At 36.8% G+C, this 24388-nt stretch overlaps 1 protein-coding gene across 3 annotated transcripts in view; it reads left to right on the top strand.

The window, feature by feature from the left end:
- Window positions 1-24388, top strand: part of FAF1 (Fas associated factor 1) — a 519809-nt gene that overhangs the window by 71660 nt on the left and 423761 nt on the right. For 2 of the 3 annotated variants that reach the window (XM_043578731.1, XM_043578730.1), the window contains exon 1: window positions 3723-3797. Coding sequence is in view for 1 of the 3 variants with exons in the window: in XM_043578729.1 (XP_043434664.1) it covers window positions 3729-3797 (69 nt within the window). In the remaining 2 variants the exon portion in view is untranslated. Of the gene's footprint in view, window positions 1-3722; window positions 3798-24388 lie in introns of those variants that run through there. The other variant, XM_043578729.1, reaches the window with a different exon arrangement.

The raw sequence follows: 24388 nt of genomic DNA, 5'->3' as shown, positions 1-24388 counted from the left end.
TCTTTTTCTTCCAGGTTTTTGGCTTGCCTGTTATTTGCCTCCATTGGAATATTTTGTCCCAAGTGGCAGTGAGTTTTTCATTTGCCTTAAAATTTTCATGAAGAATGTCCTCTTCAGAGTATAGCTGCTCTTTCTGTACTAGGAGAATTTTGAGTTGGTAAAACAAAGGCGAGAGCCTTGAGTCAGTCCTTCAGGTAGCCTTGCACAGGTCACAGCAGACAAATTCTTTGAGAACAGTGTCTGCTCTGCTCTTGAACCAGGGACTAGGGTTCAACTGTAGGAATGTGGGTTAGTATATTCAAGACTTTTACAGAGCCAAGAGTGGAGAAAGGGAAATAAAAACATTGCAAAGCTTTCACACTGTTTTGAAGTCACCTTTTTCATGTTTCAGCATTTGTTTGATTTGTACAAACCTTTGACCAATTTCCAGAGTTCTGAGAAATTTGATTCTGACTGTTTTTGTTCAGTTTTTTGTGTTTCTGTGGAAGGATTGGCTCTTGGAACTACCACCTACATGTTTTTCTGAGGGAAAAAAGGATGATGTCTTTGAGGAAGTGTATTTTGCTTGTGCTTTCCGATGTTTGTTGCTGTTGGGCTCACTATGTACCTCTTACAGTTTTTCTCTCCACTTCTTCCTGTGCAGCTTCTGCCCTATCTTAACTGTTCTTAGCTGCTTTTGTTACTATTTTGGAGCCTTTGGATTATCTCTGGTTTTTCATTCAGCTTAAAATGAAGATTGCCTTTTTTACTTGTTTCCTTTGTTATACTTTTATGGTGTCCAGGAATCAAATTATTCCCTTACTCCCCAAATTTCCCTCTTAAAAATTTTTTTTCATTTTATTTATTTTCATTTTTTTTTAAACATTTATTCATTTTTGAGAGTGAGAGAGAGTATGAGTAGGGGAGGGGCAGAGAGAGTGAGAGACACAGACACAGAAGCAGGCTCCAGACTCTGAGCTGTCAGCACAGGGCCCTATGTGGTGCTTGAACTCACAGACCGTGAGTTCATGACCAGAGCTGAAGCCAGATGCTTAACCAACTGAGCCACCCAGATACCCCCCCAATTTTTTTTAATGTTTATTTATTTTTGAGAGAGAGAGGGAGGGAGGGAGAATCTGAAGCAGGCTCTAGGCTCTGAGCTGTCAGCACAGAGCCCCGTGTGGGGCTTGAACCTACAAACTGTGAGATCATGACCTGAGCCAACTGGAATGCTTAACCGACTGAGTCACCCAGGTGTTCCCTGCAAATTTCCCCTTTGGTTCTTGTAGTCAACCCTTCTTCCTATCCTAAGCCTGTGATAATTAATATGTTTTCTGTTCTCATAACTTTGCATTTTCTAAAATGTTATGTAATTGGAATTATACAGTATGTAAGCTTTTGAGCCTGGCTCAAAACACATTGCATAGTAATGTACAATAGCACATTGTACAATGTACAGTTGTACATTGTACAATTGTACATATGTACAATAGCATAATACATTTGAAGATTTATTGCCGTTGTTTTGAGTCATCAGTAATGTGTTCATTTTTGTTGCTGAGTAATTTTCTATTGCATGAATGTATAGTTGAAGGAAATTTGGGATGTCTTCTGTTTTTAGTGGTGATGAATAAAGCTGTTATAAACATTCATGTATAATTTTCATGTGAACATAAGTTTTAATTTCTTAAATAATACCTAAGAAGTGGGATTACTATATCATAACTTTCTAAGAAAATTGCTAACTAACTTTGCAAAGTGGCCATATAATTTTGAGATTCTTATGTAATACATATATCAGTGTATGAGAGTTCTGGTTCTTCTGCATCCTTACCATCACTTGATGTTAGTGTTTTGGATTTTAGACACTTTAATGTATCGAAGTGGCATCTCTGTTTGTTTTACATATTCCTATTAACTAATGCTGTTGAACATTTTTTCATGTATATTTATTTGTGTATCTTCTTTGGGGAAGTTTCTGTTGAAATCTTTTGCCATCCATCCATCCATCCATCCATCCATCCATCCATCCATCCATCGATTTGTTTATTAATTATGTTTATTTATTTGGAGAGAGAGAGAGACAAAGCATGAGCAGGAGAGGGGCAGACAGAGAGGGAGAGACCATCCCAAGCTGGCTCCGCAGTGTCAGCGCAGAGCCCAGTGTGGGGCTTGAACCCCCGAACCCTAAAATCATGACCTGAACTGAAATCAAGAGTCGGTTGCTCAGCTGACTGAGCCACCAGATGCCTCTTTATTATTTATTTTAATTGAGTTTTGAGACTTCTTCTTATATTTTGGTTATTAATCTTTTATTAGGTGTGTTTTGCCGATATTTTCTCCCAGTGTGTGGCCTGGCTTTTCATAACCTTAACAGTGTCTTTCAAAGTGCAGTCATTCTTAATTTTAATGAAGTCCATTTTATCAGTATTTTTGGGCTTTACTTTAGCTGTTGTGTCTAAGGCTCCTGAAGATTTCTTAGATTCTTCATATGTTTTCAGCACTAAAATTAGAATGGAATTAATAAATATAACTAGAAAGGTTTTAGTATCCTTTCTTTAGTATTAAGAAAGTAAAATGGGGCACCTGGTTGGCTCAGTTGGTTAAGTGTCTTACTCTTGATTTTGGTTCAAGTCATGCTCTCATGGTTCGTGAATTCAAGCTCCACATTGGGCTCTGTGCTGACATTGTGGAGCCTGTTTGGGATTCTCTGTCTCCTTCTCTGCTCCATGCTGTGCAAGCTCTCTCCCAAATAAATAAACCTAAAAAAATTATGTTTTAATTAAGCCAGTATGTTCAAAATGGTCATCTCAACACACATTTAATAGAAAAATTATTATTTTTAAAGGTTTTGATTTTAAGTAGTCTCTCTACACCCACTGTGGGGCTCGAACTTACAACCCTGAGATGAAGAGTTGCATGCTTTACCAACTGAGCCAGCCAAGCGCTCTGAAAAATTATTATTAATTCTTTTAATAATTTTTTTAAAAGCTTCTTTATTTTTTAGAGAGAGAGTGAGGGCCTGTGTGCGCAGTTGGGGAGGGATAGAGAGGGAGAGAGAGAATCCCAAGTAGGCTCTGCACTGTCAGTGTAGACCCTGATGTGGGCCTAGTGGGCCTTGAACTCACGAACTGTGAAATTACAGCCTGAGCCAAAGTTGGGCCCTTAACTGACTGAGCCACCCAGGCGCCCCTTAAAAATAAAGAATTTACGTTTTAATTTTTGTTCTAACTCCCACCCTCACGTGTATTTCACACAGCATATCTTAACTCAGTTGAGGCACATTTCAGGGACTCCCTATCCATGTATGTCTAGTGGCTACGATATCAGAAAGCACAGATCTAGAAGTTTTAATAGTTTTAGGTTTTACTTTAAATCTGTTATTTATTTTGAGTTACATTTTGTATAGGTATGGGTTGAAGTTCTTTTTACATGGTTGTCATCAGAAATGTTTTAATAAAAGCTCTGGGCAGTTAGAAATATAGAGATTATTCTAGGCTCTAAAGCTCAAGATTTAAACATAGCTTTCTGTTACTGCTTCATTGTCTTTTATTTCAGTGCAGTGTAAATTTACTTTGTAATTAATTTTCAAACCATATTTGTAAAATGCTAAGATGTGTTAGGGATTTAGTGTCTTGGCTTTATTCACATACCTTTTCAAACTTAAATTACACATTATGCTCTTTACCTTTTTAAGATTAACCTCCCCATTCGCAAACTCATATCTAAAATTCTTACTTTGTTTCCAGGCATGTACTGGCATTGAAAACATTGATGAAGCTATTACATTGCTTGAACAAAATAATTGGGACTTAGTGGTAAGTACTTCTTTTTTTTCTTTTTTGCAGCTTTGTTGAGATGTAATTGGCATATAGCATATAAATTTAAGGTGTATAACCTGATGATTTGATATACATGTATATTGTGACATGATCAACACAATAAGGTTAGTTAACATATCTATCATCTCACAGTTACTTTTCTGTGTGTGATAAAAACTTTTAAGATTTACTCTTTTAGCAATTTTTAAGTATACAGTGTAGTTTTGTTAAGTCTAATTGCCTTGCTGTACATTAGATCCCCATTTATTCATTTTATACCTGGAAATTTGTATTTTTTGACCACCTTCATTCTGCCCTACCCCTGATAACCACCAATCTAATCTGTTTCTGTGAATTCCATTTTCTTTTAGATTCCACATAAAAGTGAGATCATACAGTATTTGTTTCCTCAGAATTATTTCAAGAATTTTTTCTTTCCCTGACCAGTAATCAAATTTTATTAATTTTTCAGTGTCCTTAACATTCCTTATAGATGATTCAGCATACCATAGCCATTAATAATTTTAATCTCAGTGCACAAAATCTAAATGTCTTATCTTTAATATGAAGTTCATATTTAGTTCAGTATTAAATTACTAAATTATTATGAATTCTTAGATAATTATATGGTTCTTAAAGTTGTTCTCTTCTCACTGTGTATTAAGGTTCCTCTTCCCCTGTAATATTTTGATTGAGATGCTTGGTAGGAGAGAAAAGTCAGACATGTCTAAATGTCAGAATAATTCTATTTGATGTTTCCTCCTCACTTCCTGGAGCTCTCACTGTTGATCACCCCTTTCTAAAGCTATTGAAGAAGTGACATTCTTGTGTGGTTAAAAAATTTTTTTTTAGTGAACTTCAGATAGTTTATTATAGAAGTGGTTTAATGTTTTGAATGGTGGGAGGCAGTAACTCATAAATCAAGTCCGGACACAGCACTACAGAATTGTAATTTATTTACAATTGCGAAGCAAACTATACATGAGTTGTTTAAAAAAAATTTTTTTTAACGTTGATTTTTGAGAGACCGAGACAGAGCATGAGTGGGGGAGGGGCAAAGAGAGAGGGAGACCCAGAATCCAAAGCAGGCTCCAGGTCTGAGCTGTCAGCACAGAGCCCGATGTGGGACTTGAACCCATCAACTGTGAGATTATGACCTGAGCCGAAGTCAGATGCTTAACCAATTGAACCACCCAAGTGCCTCATAAACATGAATTGTTTAACAGTATTGGAATAATACTGGTTGTGTTGGGATGACACAGGTGTCCCTCAGTGCCTTTGAAATCCTGAAAAAGTCCAAATTACAATTTTGAAGAAGTGTTAATTTTCAGAGGTAAAAACTTGAGATGTGGGCTTAGAGAGCTGAGATTAGATATCCAGCTGTGTTCAAGTCCATGCATGCATTTATATAATCAACCATTAATTATCTATGTGTTTTGTGAAGATTTACTACTTTTAATTTTTATACTCAAAATATGAAAAATCTTTATTTTCAGCTTGTACAACTAATTGTTTAACATTTTCTAGTATATTATGCAAGGGTGTTTTCTTTTAATTGTGTGATTAAATTTTTCTAAATACAGATGAGTTAGTTCTAGTCCTCCTGTTTTGTAATCTGCATTTTTCACAACAGCGTATCACGAATGTCTTTATCTAAATAAATGTGACTGCTTATTCTTTTTAATGTTCTTCTAATGTTTGCATGGTATTTCAAGGGATGGTTGTAGCATAATTTTACCAATCAGTCCTATGCTGTTAGACATTTAGGATTTTTGCAGTGTTTTGCTAATATACACGTTACTGTAGAGAATATTGTTGAACATCGTGGTGTGTGTAACCTATTATTTTCCTAGAAGATATTGAATAAATTCAAATCATAAGTGAATTTCTGGGTCAAATTATATATATATTTAAGTTTTTTGATATTTATAGTCAATTGCCTTCCAGGATGGTTGCATTAATATGTACATTTTTGAGATTGTCTATTTCATTAAACCAGAGCTTCCTTATTTTTCATATAAGAAAAATGTTCAAAGAAAACCTTTGGTACTTGTCAAAGTTTACAATTGCTTGAAATTATGGTCTGACTTGAAATCCATGCTTTTACAATGATACAATCTTCTTTTAAAAGTATTTTTATTCTTTCCTTCTTTTTTTCTTTTAAGTTTTTCTGTTAATCAACCTTTGCTCATCATGACACATGCACTCCTTTATCTCCATCACATATTTCACACTTCCTCCCTGCTCACCTCCCTTCTGATGACCCTTATTAGTTTGTTCTCTATGATTAAGAATCTGTTTCTTGGTGTGTGTCTTTTTCCCCCCCTTTGCTTATTTGTTTTGTTTCTTAAATTCCATATATGAGTGAAATCATATGGTATTTGTTTTTTTCTGACTTATTACTCTTGGCATTATACTCTGTAGCTCCATCCATGTCATTGCAAATGGTAAGATTTTATTCTTTTTTATGGCTGAATAATATTTCATTGTATATATATACCATGTCTGCTTTATCCATTCATCAGTCAATGGACAGTTAGGCTGCTTCCATAATTTGGCTATTGCAAGTAATGCTGCTGTAAATATTGGAGTGTATATATCCCTTTGAATTAGTGTTTTTGTATCCTTTGGTTAAACAGTTGTGCCATTGCTAGATTGATTATAGGGTAGTTCTATTTTTAATTTAAAAATTTTTTTAATGTTTATTTATTTTGAAAGAGAGAGCAAGCTTGAGTGGGGGAGGGGCAGAGAGGGAGAGAGAGAGAGAGAGAGAGAGAGAGAGAGAGAGAGAGAGAGAGAGAGAGAGACTCAGAATCCAAAGCAAGCACCAGGCTCTGAGCTATCAGCAAAGAGCCCCATGTGGGGCTCAAACTCACAAGCCGCAAGCAAGATCAAGACCTGAGCCGAAATCTGACACTCAACGACTGAGCCACCCAGGTGCCCCTCTACTTTTAACTTGTTGAGAAACCTCCATGCTGTTTTCCAGAGTGGCTGTACCAGTTTGCATTCCTACCATCAATGCAGGAGGGTTCCCTTTCTTGGCATTCTTGCCAACACCTGTTGTTTCCTGTTTTGTTAATTTTAGCCATTATTACAGGCATGAGGTGATATCTGGTTGTAGTTTTGATTTGCATTTCCCTGAATTGAGTGATGTTGTGCATCTTTTCATGTGTCTGTTGACCATCTGGATGTCTTCTCTGGAGAAATGTTTGTTCATGTTTTCTGCCCATTTTTAGATTGGATTATTTGTTTCTTGGGCATGGAATTGTATCGATTTTTTATGTATTATGGATACTAACTCTTATCAGATATGTCATTTGCAAATATATTCTCCCATTCCATAGGTTGCCTTTAGTTTTATCAATTGTTTCCTTTGCTGTGTAGAGGCTTTTTATTTTGATGAAGGCCCAGTAGTTTAATTTTGCTTTTGTTTCCCTTTGCCTCAAGGAATCTGTCTAGAAAAAAATCGGTCTGGCTGATGTCAGAGAGATTATTGCTTGTACTCTCTTCTATGATTTTTATAGTTTCAAGTCTTACATTTAGGGCTTTAATCCATTTTGAATTTATTTTTGTGTATGGTGAAAGAAGGTGGTCCAGTTTTATGCTTTTTGCATGTAGCTGTCCAGTTTTCTCAACATAATTTGTTGAGAGACTTTTTCCCACTGGATATTCTCTTCTGCTTTGTCAAAAATTAATTGACCATATAATTGTGGGTTTATTTCTGGACTTTTATTCTGTTCCATTGATCTACGTTTCTATTTTTGTGCCAGTACCATACTGTTTTGATTACTATAGCTTTGTAATACAAGTTGAAGTCTGGAACTGGGATGCAGCTTGCCTTTTGTTTTCAGAATTGCTCTATTTGGGGTATTTTGTGGTTCCATATTAATTTTAGGATTGTTTGTTGCAGTTCTGTGAAAAGTGCTTGTAGTATTTTGATAAGGATTGCACTAAATATGTAGATTGCTTTGGGTGTAGACATTTTAACAGTATTAGTTCTTCTAGCCCGTGAGCATGGAATACCTTTCCCTTTGTTTATGTCATCTTCAGTTTCTTTCATCAGTGTTTTCTAGTTTTCAGAGTACAGGTCTTTTACCTCTTTGATTAGGTTTATTCCTAGTTATCTTATTATTTTTGGTGCAGTTGTAAGTGGGATTGTTTTCTTAATTTCTCTTTCTGCTGCTTCATTATTGTTGTATGGAAATGCAACAGATTTCTGTAGATTGATTTTGTATCCCGGTGACTTCACTGAATGAGTGTATCAGTTCTAGTGGTTTTTTTTGGTGGAGTCTTGAGGGTTTTCTGTGTACAGTATCGTGTCATCTGTAAATAATGAGAGTTTTACTTCTTCCTTACCTATTTGAATACCTTTTATTTCTTTTTGTTGTGAGATTGCTGTGGCTAGGACTTCCAGTACTATATTGAATGAAAGTGGTGAGAATGGACATCCTTGTGTTGCTCCTGACTTGAAGGGAAAGGCTCTCAGTTTTTCTCCATTAAGGATGATGTTAACTGTGGGTTTGTCATATATGGCCTTTATTATGTTGATGTATGTTCCCTCTACTTTGTTAAGGGTTTTTATCATGAATGGATGTTGTACTTTGTCAAATGCTTTTTCTGCATCTATTGAGATGATCATAGTTTTTATTTTTTCTCTTACTAACACGACATTGATTGTTTAGCCATTGAACCAACCTTGCATCCCAGGAGTAAATCCCACTTGATTATGGTGAATGATATTTTTAATGTATTGTAGGATTCTATTTGCTAATATTTTGTTGAGGATTTCTGCATCTGTGTTTTTCAGAGATAATGGCCTCTAGGTCTCTTTTCTTGTGGTGTCTTTGGTTTTGGTATCAGTAATACTGGCCTCATAGAATGAATGAAGTTTTCCTTCCTTTTCTATCTTTTGGAATAGTTTGCGAAGAATAGGTATTAATTCTTCTTTAAATGTTTGGTAGAATTTGCCTGTGAAGCCATTTGGTCTTAACCTTTGTTTGTTGGGAGTTTAAAAATTTTTTTAAATGTTTTTATTTTTTTATTCTAGAGAGAGAGGGAGAGAGAGAGCACGCATGCGAGAGCAGGGGAGAGAGGGGCAAAGGGAGAGAAAGAATCTTAAGCAGGCTCCATGCTCAGTGTAGAGCTTGATGTGGGGCTTGATCCAACAACCCTAGATCATGACATGAGCCAAAATTAAGAGTTGGATGCTCCACTAATTGAGCTACCCAGGCAGCCCTGTTGGGAGTTTTTTGATTTCTGATTCAGTGTTTTTGCTGGTAATTAGTCTGTTCAAATTTCTATGTATTTTTGTTTCCATTTTGTTTCTGTTTATTCATTTCTTCTAGGTTGTCCAATTTGTTGGTATATTGTTTTTCATAATGTTCTCTTATAATTGTATTTCTGTGATATCTATTGTTATTTGTCCTCTCTTATTTGTGATTTTATTTATTTGGGTCCTTTCCTTTTTTTTCTTGTTAAATCTGGCTAGAGGTCTATCACTTTTATTGATTTTTTTTTTCAAGGAACCAACTCCTAGTTTCATTGATTTATTATTTTTTAAGTTTCTACATCATTTATTTCCGCTCTAATCTTTATTATTTCCTGCCTTTTGCTTGTTTTAGGTTTTGTTCTTTTTCTGGTTTCTTTAGGTGCATCATTAGGTTATTTATTTGAGATTTTTCTTGGTTCTTGAGGTAAGCCTGTATTGTTATAAACTTCTCTCTTAGAACCACATTTGCTGCCTCCCAAGGTTTTGAATTGTGTTTTCATTTGTTTCCATGTACTTTTTAATTTCTTCTTTTATTTGTTGACCCATTCACTATTAAGTAGCATGTTATGTAACCTCTCTGTATTTCTGCTCTTTCCAGATTTTTTTCTTGTGGTTGGTTTCTAGTTTCATAGCTTTGTGGTCAGAAAAGATGCATGGTATGACTTCACTCTTTGTAAGTTTGATGAGGCCTGTTTTGCGGCCTAATATGTGATGTATTTTGGAGAATGTTCCTTGTGTACTTGAAAAGAATGTGTATTTGTTTTTAGGGTTGAATGTTCTGAATATATCTGTTAAATCCATCTGGCCCAGTGTTTCATTCAAAGCCGTTGTTTCTTTGTTGATTTTCTGTTTAAATGACCTATTTGATGTCGGTGGGATATTAATGTACCCTACTACTATTATTATTGTTATTATTATTATTTATCAATTATGTTTGTTATTAACTGTTTTATGTATTTGGGTGCTTTCATGTTGGGTACATAAATATTTACTATTATAATATCTTGTTGGATTGTCCCCTTTCTTATTATATATTGTCCTTCTTTGTCTTTTTATAGACTTTGTTTTGAAACTTTACTTAATTATGCTTATTACTTTCATTTTTTATTTTTAGCCAAACTTTTTAAAGTTTATTTATTTAGTTTGAGAGAGACAGAAACAGCATGAATGGGGGAGGGGCAGAGACAGAGGGAGAAAGAGAATCCCATGCAGGCTCTGCACTGTTAGCACAGAGCCTGACATGGGGCCTGGTCTCATAAACTGTGAGATCATGACCTGAGCTGAAATCAAGAGTTATATGCTTAACCTACTGAGCCACCCAGGTGCCCCCAGACTTTGTTTTAGTCTATTTTGTCTGATATAAGTATTGCTACTCTGGCTTTCTTTTGGCATCTTCATCCTCTCACTTTTTATCTGCAGGTGTCTCTAGGTCTAAAATGAGTCTTGTAGGCAACCTACACATGGGCCATTGTTTGTTTGTTTAATCCATTCTGTCACCTCATGTCTTTTGATTGGAGCATTTAGTCCATTTATATTCAAAGTAGGTATTGATAGAAATGTATTTATTGCCTTTTTATCGCTTGTATTGTGGTTGTTTCTGAAAATTTTCCCTGATCCTTTCTTGTCTTTCTTTCATGGGTTCCTTGTTTTCTTTAGTCATACATTTGGATTTCTTTGTTTTTATTCTTTGTATGTGTATTAGTAGTTTTTGATTTGTTGTTACCATTAGGTTTGTATACAACATCTTCTGCATATAGCAGTCCATATTAAATTCATGGTTGTTTAAGTTTGAACCCATTCTTTACTCCTTTCCTCCCCCTATTTTAGGTATATGGTATCATATGCTATGTACTTTTATATTGTAAGTTCCTTGACTGATTTTTTTTTTTACAAGAATACTCACTTTGACTACTTTTGTGTTTCCTACCTTTATACTGTCTTTTTTTTTTTTTCTCTTTCCTTTCCACTCGAGTCCCTTTTGATATTTCTTGCAGGGCTGGTTTAGTGATCATAAACTCCTTTAGTTATTGTTTGGGAAATTATTTATCTCTCTTTCTATTGTGAATGATAACCTTGCTGTATAGAGTATTCTTGGCTGCAGGTTTTTCCCCTTAAGCACTCTGAATGTATCATGCCACTCCTTTCTGGCTTGGAAGGTTCTGCTGAGAAATCTGCTGATAGCTTTATGCGGTTTCTTTTGTATGTACCTTTTTTTATCTGACTGCTTTTAGTATTTTCTTTATTGGTATATTTTGTCATTTTAATTACAGTATGTCTTGTGGGTCTTCTTTTTTTGATTTTGATGGGGGTTCTCCATGCCTCCTGGATCTGGATGTCTGTTTCCTTCCCCAGATTAGGGAAGTTTTTAGCTATTTCATCAAATAAATTCTCTTTCCCCCTTTTCTCTCTTCTCTCTAGGCTCCTATAAAATGAACATCATTATGTTTGATGGAGTCACTGAGTTTCTTAAGTCTATTCCAGTATTGCATAATTCTGTTTCCTCTTTTGTTCAGCTAGATAACTATACATTATTCTGTCTTCTAGGTCAGTAATTCATTTCTCTGCTTCTTTCATCCTGTTGTTCATTACATCAAGTGTATTTTTCATTTTGATTATTTAGCTCTTTATCTCTGCTATGTTATACCTTATCTGGGTTAATTGTCTCACTGATGTCTACCACTTTTTTCTCAATTTCAGTAAGTAGCTTTAAATTCTCCATCAACCATGTTACTTATATCTGTTTCACTTAGATCTGCAGCTGTGGTCTGATTCTATTCTTTCATTTGGGACAAATTCCTATCTTCTTGTTTTTCCTAAGTCTCTGTTCCCTTTTCTCTGTGTTAGGAAAGTCATCAACATTTCCTTTTCTTGAGGGTAATGGTTTTATGAAGAAGTCCTCTAGTGCCCTGCAGTGTAGTGTATCCTATTTGCCTAGGGCCTGGCGCTTCCAGAAATGTCCCCATGAGTGCTGCATGTGCTCTGTTGTTTTGTCCTGACCACTTTATCCTTCAGGTCAGTTGTCTGCAGAGGGTCTCTTTGCCTGGGTTGGGCAGTGTTTGGTCCTTGGCCTGAAGGTGGCATTTTTTTTTTTTAACATTTATTTATTTTTGAGAGACAGAGCACAAATGGGGAAGGGGCAGAGAGAGGGGAGACACAGAATCTGAAGCAGGCTCCAGGCTCTGAGCTGTCAGTACAGAGCCCGACATGGGGCTCGAACTCACGAACCATGAGATCATGACCTGAGCTGAAGTCAGATGCTTAACTGACTGAGCCACCTGGGTGCCCCTGAATATGGCATGTTTTAACTAGGTATGTTCTGGTCTGCTTATGAAATGAGACCTGTAGTTGCCACCACTGGAAGAAAGGCCTTGCACAACTCCTGGGTGGGCGTCATGGTGTTGGCAGGGGTTTTGGGTGGGTCTTCTTGGGGAGAGGCCACCCCACTGGGACTGAAGCAATTGTGATTGGGAAGGTGGTTCTTCTGAAATATGGGGAGGTGGGGCTTGGTTTAAGCAAGTTAGGTAGCAAGTGTCGGCACTCTGCTTGTTCCTGCTGGTGGCCCTTTGCTTACTCTGAGGGGTGGGTGGGGGGAAGTGGTATCTGCCAGTTCCATTGTTTCCAGCAGGGTCTCTCTGTGAATGCTGCCTCTCTGGGACATGTTCCAAGATGAGCAAATAATCTCCCCACTGCCTCAGGTTCTCTTCAGAACAGTTTCCATGCTGTATGTCCATAGGCTGTTTGTCCTGCTTTCTCTTCAAGAGCAGCCACAGTGTCCTTTGAGCTCTCTCAGAGCAAAGAATGTTGACCTTTAATACTCTAGGCTTAAACCCCTGCTGGTTGCAAGAACTCCTGAAATTTGGGCCCTGATGCTTTCCAAGCCAATTGCTGTGAGGATTTGTTTTTCCATGTGTTCTCCTGTATCCTGCTCTCTCACCCTTGTCTGCAACTGGGGCTCTCCCCACCACAGCAGCCATGATCTGTTTGTCTCTCAAATTGCATCTCTGCATTTTGTACCTTCTTCGAGGTGGCCTCTTTTCTTCCTTTAGTTGTGGAGTTTGTTCTGCCAGTCTTCAGATAAATTTCTGGTGCATTTTGGTTGATTTGATAGTTATCTAGTTGTATTTGTGGGATGAGGCAAGCCTAGGGTCCTCCTATTCTGCCACCGTATCTTCCTAATCTGTTGTGCTATATTTTTATCAAAGCACTGTATAGATGACATGTCCATGATTTCTATGGAGATGGAAAGTGTCAGGAACTTATTCAGAATAATGTCTGCAGGTTTCTTGTCTTGAAGTTTTTTTTTTTGCAATCTCACGTGCATTATTTAGTTTGTGTATTTTTAGGGTGTCTTTAGGAGAGGTTGATATAAATTGTTGTTTGAGATTAAAAATCCCACCAAGCTAATTTTGTGTGGTATTGATGAAAGGAGTATGGGATGGAGTTAAGTGAGGTTGTGGGCTTAGAGTGATGGAGTACAAGTCTTTCATCTGAAAATTACCAGTTGTGGTGTCAAGGGGAGGGGGCAGGAAATGAATGTAAACTCTTTCCTAATGTCCTTTCTGTTGGTCCATGTTCTTTAGCTTTGAAGGGTAAAACATTAATTGATTCTGCCTTTTTCTCAGTCCATTCTATCTAGAATATTGTAAAGGACAATTTTCCTAGGTAGTGTTAAATAATTGCGTGGCACGAGTACTCTTCTTCAACTATTTCTCAGTTATTTGATTTTGGAAAATATTGTAATAGCACTTGGCTTAAAAACACTGGTGTTAAATTTCTGCAGAAATGTAATTTCACACTTTTTCGGGCCCACACAAAAGCATCAGGATCTCTCTCACAACCTTAATCTTTGGGTTTCTTTTGAAATATATGTCCTAACTGGCTTTTCTCTGCAAATAATCCACTTGTATCCACAGTAAAAATTTGCTGTGCTGTGTAACTATATTCTATACATTCTCTCATTGTCCTATTTTTATACAAGGTTTATGCTTTTAAAAAATGAAACTTGAATATTTTGAATAACTTACTACTAGTTCAAACTTTTCATTGGTATCATGGCACTTTTTATATAGTGTTTTATGTATTTTGCCTGTGCAGTGTATTTTATCTTTCTAAATTATGATTATCACTGCTCTATATTTTATGGGCCTTATGGAACAGTTTGCATAATTTGAGTTTTAAACCTTGGACATATCTGTATTTAAGATTTCCTGTATATATCAGTTCAACTTCTCCCGTGTTTTTGTGCCCATTTTGCTAGAGAAGGGTAGAGAAATGTGAGTTAGGTACCACAGTTTGGGATTGTGATGATTTTAAGAAAGCCCATTACATCAGTACTGAGTGTTTACAGTTTATCCAGATTTATGCTAGATAGAGTAGGATCTTAAATAAAGTAACAATATATGGTAGCTGACTTTGATAAGTGTACTGAAAATTTGATAAGACATCTGATTTCTTATACATGTATATTATACTCAAATGGGAATAACTTCTTGAAAAATAATGATTGCAAGTATTTTTGCTATTTTATAGATGTAGACACAAATTACATATTCTGTATGAAAATATCACTGAGTCCCAGGAATTTTAGTTATTAGTCACTTATCCCGATCTTGTACATTATTTTCATTATATTGCTACTCACAAACTAGTGCTTCCAAACCCTTTTCTAAGTACTCCCCAGTTGACTCTATTTTGGGGTAACTGTAGGTTATATATGCAAAAATTCTGAAAACAAAATAACATGAAGTTTAATTCTTCTTTTTTTAACCTTTATTTATTATTGAGAGACAGAGCATGAGCATGGGAGGGGCAGAGAGAGGAGCAGACACAGAATCTGAAGCAGGCTCCAGGCTCTGAGCTGCTAGCACAGAATCTTACAAGGGGCTCTATTCCACAAACCACGAGATTATGACCTGAGCCAAAGTCAGACATTTAACCAACTGAGCCACCCAGGCACCCCACATGAACTTTAATTCTGTTGGGCAGTATCTCGAGCTACTGTTTTACTTGAAATGAAGACTGTAGTTTTACTCTGCCTGCCTCCATCTACCTCAGACTGAGTTTTCACCTTGTTTTCACTTACATTTAAGAGATTAACGTTGTTATGGTTGATTTCCTTCCTTGCAGATGAGTATTTTCAGTTTATATCCAGAAAGATGAGCACATAAGGAAGAATGACTGCCAATGAATTAGAATCTCTTACAAAGATTGCATGGAAGCATGCTATGTAATCACTATAAATTTTAATGTAGGCTCCAGATTTGACCCAGTGTTCATTTTTTGTTTTCAGTACAGAAGAATTTGTGCCAGTGGAGAATAGAAATCTATATAGTTTGTGTTAATTGTGAGTAACCAAAATGTGAGACAGTTAACTATAGTGAAAACCCATTGTATTCATCTTGAATCAGGAGGCTGGCTTTTCAAATCTCTTGTTATTCTTTTATTGAGTATGGTCTAAGCTGAGTTACTTCTTTCTGAACTTTTTTTTACATATAATAAGGGGTTTGGATTAAATTACATTCAAGATCCCTTGATACATGAAATGTTTATGAAAAATTGATTTATGTTCTAATTCCTATTAAGATTCTGTAAAAATCAAATATGAATAGTAATATAAGCAAAAATTTTAGTAGAACTTCATCAGTGTTTGGAATACTTGTATACATACCATTTTGTTTAATCTTTTTAACAACTTTGTAATGTAGATAATGGCAGGACAAGATGCTATGCCAGTTGTTTCACAGGTCTGTATATATGAAACTCCTTCAATAAAATAAAATTTCTAATAAGCTCAAGGAGATCTAGGGAAAGATATTTGACATATACTTGATAACCCAGTGCCACATGAAAAGTAAAAGTAAAAAAAAAGTAAAAGTAAACCTGGCCATACTACATATTAAGTACTCTATGCTCTTAGGGAATGATTTTTGAACTTTGCACCATAGTTCTGCTCTAGTTTTCTGCCTGTGCTGACATAGCTGTTTTGCTGAAGAAAGACTCTATTCAGAGTGCTTGTATTTATCTTTACATGTTTCAAATTAATGCAAAAATGAAACAAATCTTCCTATTTATTTTTGGATCATTATTAAATTACTAGTCTTCATTGGTAGATTTGTATTAATAGAAGCTTGTATGTAGTGGTAAACACTGAAGAGTCAAATGTAAGGAAAATTATCATGCACATAATTTGTCTCATTTTCAGATTCATTGAGGTGCTTTGAGATCTTTCTATTACACCAATTTTCACTTTTGAAGAAATGTATCTTAATGATTACCCTAAAATTCCTTAGGAAAATTTCTTTTGCTACCCTACTCAGGATGTGGCTGTAGAGTTCCTTGAGTGTGTACTGCTTTTCTACTTTATACAAGTGTTTTGAACACCTGCAGTTTTATGAATGAACTAGTTTAGCCAGTGATATAATGAGTCTCTGTTGTCATCAGAAAGCAGCCAAGCATTGAGTGCTGCCCTTCATCAATGGCCATTAGACACTGGCTTATACTTGCACAGATCCTTGCTATGACAAAAGAGAAGTTATTGTGAAGGAATATCTCATATTAATTTCTCCTCTGCTATAGCCTTCTTTGTTTTCCTTCTTTTTGAGGGACCATAAGCCCATTGTTCTACAGAAGTTTTCACTTTATCAGTTTGTAATTTGACTATCATTCCATCTCTACCATCTGCCCTTTTATTGAGGGTGTACTTTGTGCTAGGTATTACGTCAAGTGGTTTACCTACATTATTTCATTTAATCTTCAGAGCAGTTCCAAAAGGTGGATAGGTAGGTATTAGGGTTTTTTTATAGATGAGAAACTGAGGCCCAATAAAGTAAACTGTACATGCTTGTGCATCTGATAAGAAGTAAAGCTGTGATTCTGAACTCTTGTCTGTCAATCCATAAAAATGTTCATGCCTTTAAAGTCATGGTATTAAGTTTTCCATAGCAGTGTGTGTGTATCTATCTCCTCTTTACTGCTATATTTTCCTTTCCGGCATTCACAACTAATTTCATATTGTCAAGTGAAAGAACTTTTGCTTTGGTTACCTAGTGGTACTTTAAATATATTTATGCATTTTTTTCAAATAGATTCTAAGATTCTGGAAGAAAGTGCTTGAATTTTTTTTTTATGTTTATTTTTGAGAGAGAGAGAGAGAGAGGGAAAGCACATGCATGTGAATGGGGAATGGGCAGAGGTGGGGGGAGGGGCAGAGAGAGAAGGTACAGAGGATCTGAAATAGGCTCTGCGCTGACAGCAGAGAGCCTGATGTGGAGCTCAAACTTAAGAACCATGAGATCATGACCTGAGCTGAATTTGGACACTTAACCAAGAGCCACCAGGTGCCCCAGGATTGTGTTTCTTATTAATTTTGTCTTGGCACATGATATTTGTTTAATAAATGCTTATTTGACTGCTTTTCTTACTAGCACACTTTAATTTTTTTTTAAATTTTTAAATGTTTATTTATTTATTTTTCTTTTTTTTATTCTTTTTTCTTTTTTTTTTTAATAGGATTTTTAAATTTTTTTTTTCAACGTTTATTTATTTTTGGGACAGAGAGAGACAGAGCATGAATGGGGGAGGGACAGAGAGAGAGGGAGACACAGAATCGAAAACAGGTTCCAAGCTCTGAGCCATCAGCCCAGAGCCTGACGCGGGGCTCGAACTCATGGACCACGAGATCGTGACCTGGCTGAAGTCGGACGCTTAACCGACTGCGCCACCCAGGCGCCCCTGTTCTCAGTTTTTAACAATCTCTTATGTTTTGGCTCTCTCCCACTCTAACCTCTTTTTTTTTTTTTTTTTTTTTTTTTTCTTTTTCCTTCCCTTCCCCCATGGGTTTCTGTTAAGTTTCTTAGGATCCACATAAGAGTGAAACCATATGGTATCTGTCTTTCTCTGTATGGCTTATTTCACTTAGCATCACACTTTCCAGTTCCATCCACATTGCTACAAAAGGCCATATTTCATTCTTTCTCATTGCCACGTAGTATTCCATTGTGTATATAAACCACAATTTCTTTATCCATTCATCAGATGATGGACATTTAGGCTCTTTCCATCATTTAGCTATTGTTGAGAGTGCTGCTATAAACATTGGGGTACAAGTGCCCCTATGCGTCAGCACTCCTGTATCCCTTGGGTAAATTCCTAGCAGTGCTATTGCTGGGTCATAGGGTAGGTCTATTTTTAATTTTCTGAGGAACCTCCACACTGCTTTCCAGAGTGGCTGCACCAGTTTGCATTCCCACCAACAGTGCAAGAGGGTTCCCGTTTCTCCACATCCTCTCCAGCATCTGTAGTCTCCTGATTTGTTCATTTTGGCCACTCTGACTGGCGTGAGGTGATATCTGAGTGTGGTTTTGATTTGTATTTCCCTGATGAGGAGCGACGTTGAATATCTTTTCATGTGCCTGTTGGCCATCCGGATGTCTTCTTTAGGGAAGTGTCTATTCATGTTTTCTGCCCATTTCTTCACTGAGTTATTTGTTTTTCGGGTGTGGAGTTTGGTGAGCTCTTTATAGATTTTGGATACTAGCCCTTTGTCTGATATGTCATTTGCAAATTCTTTTCCCATTCCCTTGGTTGCCTTTTAGTTTGTTGGTTGTCTCCTTTGCTGTGCAGAAGCTTTTTATCTTCATAAGGTCCCAGTAATTCACTTTTGCTTTTAATTCCCTTGCCTTTGGGGATGTGTCGAGTAAGAGATTGCTACGGATGAGGTCAGAGAGGTCTTTTCCTGCTTTCTCCTCTAAGGTTTTGATCGTTTCCTGTCTCACATTCAGGTCCTTTATCCATTTTGAGTTTATTTTTGTGAATGGTGTGAGAAAGTGGTCTAGTTTCATCCTTCTGCATGTTGCTGTCCAGTTCTCCCAGCACCATTTGTTAAAGAGACTGGTTTTTTTCCATTGGATGTTCTTTCCTGCTTTGTCAAAGATGAGTTGGCCATACATTTGTGGGTCTAGTTCTGGGGTTTCTACTCTATTCCATTGGTTTATGTGTCTGTTTTGGTGCCAATACCATGCTGTCTTGATGATGACAGCTTTGTAGTAGAGGCTAAAGTCTGGGATTGTGATGCCTCCTGCTTTGGTCTTCTTCTTCAAAACTACTTTGGCTATTCGGGGCCTTTTGTGGTTCCATATGAATTTTAGGATTGCTTGTTCTAGTTTCGAGAAGAATGCTGGTGCAATTTTGATTGGGATTGCATTGAATGTGTAGATAGCTTTGGGTAGTATTGACATTTTGACAATATTTATTCTTCCAATCCATGAGCAGGGAATGTTTTTCCATTTCTTTATATCTTCTTCAATTTCCTTCATAAGCTTTCTATAGTTTTTACCATACAGATCTTTTACATCTTTGGTTAGATTTATTCCTAGGTATTTTATGCTTCTTGGTGCAATTATGAATGGGATCAGTTTCTTTATTTGTCTTTCTGTTGCTTCATTGTTAGTGTATAAGAATGCAACTGATTTCTGTACATTGATTTTGTATCCTGCGACTTTGCTGAATTCATGTATCAGTTCTAGGAGACTTTTGGTGGAGTCTCTCGGATTTTCCATGTTTAATATCATGTCATCTGCAAAAAAGCGAAAGCTTGACTTCATCTTTGCCAATTTTGATGCCTTTGATTTCCTCCTTTTGTCTGAAACCACAATTTCTTTATCCATTCGTCAGTTGATGGACATTTAGGCTCTTTCCATCATTTGGCTATTGTTGAGAGTGCTGCTATAAACATTGGGGTACAAGTGCCCCTATGCATCAGCACTCCTGTGTCCTTGGGTAAATTCCTAGCAGTGCTACTGCTGGGTCATAGGGTAGGTCTATTTTTAATTTTTTGAGGAACCTCCACACTGTTTTCCAGAGCGGCTGCACCAGTTTGCATTCCCACCAACAGTGCAAGAGGGTTCCTGTTTCTCCACATCCTCTCCAGCATCTATAGTCTCCTGATTTGTTCATTTTAGCCACTCTGACTGGCATGAGGTGATGTCTGAGTGTGGTTTTGATTTGTATTTCCCTGATTAGGAGTGACGTTGAGCATCTTTTCATGTGCCTGTTGGCCATCCGGATGTCTTCTTTAGGGAAGTGTCTATTCATGTTTTCTGCCCATTTCTTCACTGGGTTATTTGTTTTTCGGGTGTGGAGTTTGGTGAGCTCTTTATAGATTTTGGATACTAGCCCTTTGTCTGATATGTCATTTGCAAATATCTTTTCCCATTCCGTTGGTTGCCTTTTAGTTTTGTTGATTGTTTCCTTTGCTGTGCAGAAGCTTTTTATCTTCATAAGGTCCCAATAGTTCATTTTTGCTTTTCATTCCCTTGCCTTTAGGGTTGTGTCAAGTAAGAAATTGCTGCGGCTGAGGTCAGAGAGGTTTTTCCCTGCTTTCTTCTCTAGGATTTTGATCGTTTCCTGTCTCACATTCAGGTCCTTTATCCATTTTGAGTTTGTTTTTGTGAATGGTGTAAGAAAGTGGTCTAGTTTCATCCTTCTGCATGTTGTTGTCCAGTTCTCCCAGCACCATTTGTTAAAGAGACTGCCTTTTTTCCCTTGGATATTCTTTCCTGCTTTGTCAAAGATTAGTTGGCCATACGTTTTTGGGTCTAGTTCTGGGGTTTCTATTCTATTCCATTGGTCTATGTGTCTGTTTTTGTGCCAATACCATGCTGTCTTGATGATGACAGCTTTGTAGTAGAGGCTAAAGTCTGGGATTGTGATGCCTCCTGCTTTGGTCTTCTTCTTCAAAATTACTTTGGCTATTCGGGGCCTTTTGTGGTTCCGTACAAATTTTAGGATTGCTTGTTCTAGCTTCGAGAAGAATGCTGGTGCCATTTTGACTGGGATTGCATTGAATGTGTAGATAACTTTGGGTAGTATTGACATTTTAGCAATATTTATTCTTCCAATTCATGAGCATAGAATGTTTTTCCATTTCTTTGTATCTTCTTCAATTTCCTTCATGAGATTTCTATAGTTTTCAGCATACAGATCTTTTACATCTTTGGTCAGGTTTATTCCTAGGTATTTTATGATTCTTGGTACAATTGTGAATGGGATCAGTTTCTTTATTTGCCTTTCTGTTGCTTTACTATTAGTGTATAAGAATGCAACTGATTTCTGTACCTTGATTTTGTATCCTGCGACTTTGTTGAATTCATGTATCAGTTCTAGCAGACTTTTGGTGGAGTCTGTCGGGTTTTCCATGTATAATATGTCATCTGTGAAAAGTGAAAGCTTAACTTCATCTTTGCCATTTTGATGCCTTTGATTTCCTTTTGTTGTCTGATTGCTGATGCTAGAACCTCCAACACTAAGTTAAACAACAGCGGTGAGAGTGGACATCCCTGTCGTGTTCCTGATCTTGGGGAAAGCTGTCAGTTTTTCCACATTGAGGATGATATTAGCTGTGGGCTTTTCATAAATGGCTTTTATGATGTTTTAGTATGTTCCTTCTATCCCAACTTTCTCGAGGGTTTTTATTAATAAAGTTTGCTGAAATTTGTCAAGTGCTTTTTCTGCATTGCTTGACAGGATCATGTGGTTCTTATCTTTTCTTTTATTGTGAAGTATCACGTTGATTGATTTGCGAATGTTGAACCAGCCCTGCATTCCAGGAATGAATCCCACTTGATCATGGTGAATAATTCTTTTTATATGCTGTTGAATTCGATTTTCTAGTATCTTACTGAGAATTTTTGCATCCATGTTCATCAGGGATATTGGCCTGTAGTTCTCTTTTTTTACTGGGTCTCTGTCTGGTTTAGGAATCAAAGTAATGCTGGCTTCATAGAATGAGTCTGGAAGTGTTCCTTCCCTTTCAATTTTTTGGAATAGCTTGAGAAGGATAGGTATTATCTCTACTTTAAATGTCTGGTAGAATTTCCCTGGGAAGCCATATGGTCCTGGACTCTTATATGTTGGGAGATTTTTAATAACTGATTCAGTTTCTTTGCTGGTTATGGGTCTGTTCAAGCTTTTTATTTCTTCCTGTTTGAGTTTTGGAAGTGTGTGGTGGTTAGGAATTTGTCCATTTCTTCCAGGTTGTTCAGTTCATTGGCATATAATTTTTCATAGTATTCCCTGATAATTGCTTGTATATCTGAGGGATTGGTTGTAATCATTCCATTTTCATTCATGATTTTATCTATTTGGGTCATCTCCCTTTTCTTTTTGAGAAGCCAGGCTAGAGGTTTATCAATTTTGTCTATTTTTTTAACAAACGAACTCTTGGTTTCATTGATCTGCTCTGCAGTTTTTTTAGATTCTATGTTGTTTATTTCTGCTCTGATCTTTGTTTCTCTTCTTCCGCTGGATATGGGGTGTCTTTGCTGTTCTGCTTCTATTTCCTTTAGGTGTGCTGTTAGATTTTGTATTTGGGATTTTTCTTGTTTCTGGAGATAAGCCTGGATTGCAATGTATTTTCCTCTCAGGACTGCCTTTGCTGCATCCCGAAGCATTTGGGTTGTTGTATTTTCATTTTCATTTATTTCCATATATTTTTTAATTTCTTCTCTACTGGCCTGGTTGACCCATTCATTCTTTAGTAGGGGGTTCTTTAACCTCCATGCTTTTGGTGGTTTTCCAGACTTTTTCTTGTGGTAGATTTGAAGTTTCATTGCATTGTGGTCTGAAAGTATGCATAGTATGATCTCAATTCTTGTATACTTATGAAGGGCTGTTTTGTGACCCAGTATGTGATCTATCTTGGAGAATGTTCCATGTGCACTCGAGAAGAAAGTATATTCTGTTGCTTTGGGATGCAGAGTTCTAAATATATCTGTCAAGTCCATCTGATCCAATGTATCATTCAGGGCCCTTTTTTCTTTATTGATCCTATGTCTGGATGATCTGTCCAATGTTGAAAGTGGAGTATTAAAGTACCCCACAATTACCACATTCTTATCAATAAGGTTGCTTATGTTTGTAATTGTTTTATATATTTGGGGGCTCCTGTATTTGGTGCATAGACATTTATAACTGTTAGCTCTTCCTGATGGATAGACCCTGTAATGATTATATAATGCCCTTCTCCATCCCTTGTTACAGATTTTAATTTGAAGTCTAGTTTGTCTGATATAAGTATGGCTACTCCAGCTTTCTTTTGACTTCCAGTAGCATGATAAATAGTTCTCCATCCCCTCACTTTCAATCTGAAGGTGTCCTCAGGTCTAAAATGAGTCTCTTGTAGACAGCAAATAGATGGGTCTTGGTTTTTTTTTTTATCCATTCTGATACCCTATGTCTTTTGGTTGGAGCATTTAGTCCATTTACATTCAGTGTTATCATAGAAAGATAGGGGTTTACAGTCATTGTGATGTCTGTAGGTTTCATGCTTGCAGTGATGGCTCTGGTTTTTGTCTCACAGGATCCCCCTTAGGATCTCTTGTAGGGCTGGTTTAGTGATGATGAATTCCTTCAGTTTTTGTTTTGTTTGGGAAGACCTTTATTTCTCCTTCTATTCTAAATGACAGACTTGCTGGATAAAGGAATCTCAGCTGCATATTTTTTCTGTTTATCACATTGAAGATTTCCTGTCATTCCTTTCTGGCCTGCCAAGTTTCAGTAGACAGATCTGTCACTAGTCTTATCGGTCTCCCTTTATATGTTAGAGCATGTTTATCCCTAGCTACTTTAGAATTCTCTCTTTATCCTTGTATTTTGCCAGTTTTACTGTGATATTTCGTGCAGTAGATCGATTCAAGTTACGTCTGAAGGGAGTTCTCTGTGCCTCTTGGATTTCAGTGCCTTTTTCCTTCCCCAGTTTAGGGAAGTTCTCAGCTATGATTTCTTCCAGTACACCTTCAGCAGCTTTCCCTCTCTCCTCCTCCTCTGGAATCCCAATTATGTACAATTATCCAATTAGGTACATTATTTCGTTTAATTATGTCACTTAGTTCTCTAAGTCTCCCCTCATCCTTCTGGATTTTTTTATGTCTCTTTTTCTCAGCTTCTTCTTTTTCCATAATTTTATCTTCTAATTCACCTATTCTCTCCTCTGCCTCTTCAATCCGAGCTGTGGTCGCCTCCATTTTATTTTGCAGCTCATTTATAGCATTTTTTAGCTCCTCCTGACTGTTTCTTAGTCCCTTGATCTCTGTAGTAATAGATCCTCTGCTGTCCTCTATACTTTTTTCAAGCCCAGCGATTAATTTGCTGACTATTAGTTTAAATTCATTTTCTGCTATATTGCTTAAATCGTTTTTGATCAGATCGTTAGCTGTCGCTACTTCCTGGAGTTTCTTTTGAGGAGAATTCCTCCGTTTCGTCATTTTGGATAGTCCCTGGAGTGGCGGGGAACTGCAGGGCTCTTGCTCTGTGCTGTCTGGAG

The sequence above is a fragment of the Prionailurus bengalensis genome, chromosome C1 (genome assembly GCF_016509475.1).
Source record: "Prionailurus bengalensis isolate Pbe53 chromosome C1, Fcat_Pben_1.1_paternal_pri, whole genome shotgun sequence".
Taxonomy (NCBI): domain Eukaryota; kingdom Metazoa; phylum Chordata; class Mammalia; order Carnivora; family Felidae; genus Prionailurus; species Prionailurus bengalensis.
The sequence above is the reverse complement of the archived record's forward strand: the minus strand, read 5'-3'. Positions and strand labels throughout refer to the sequence as shown.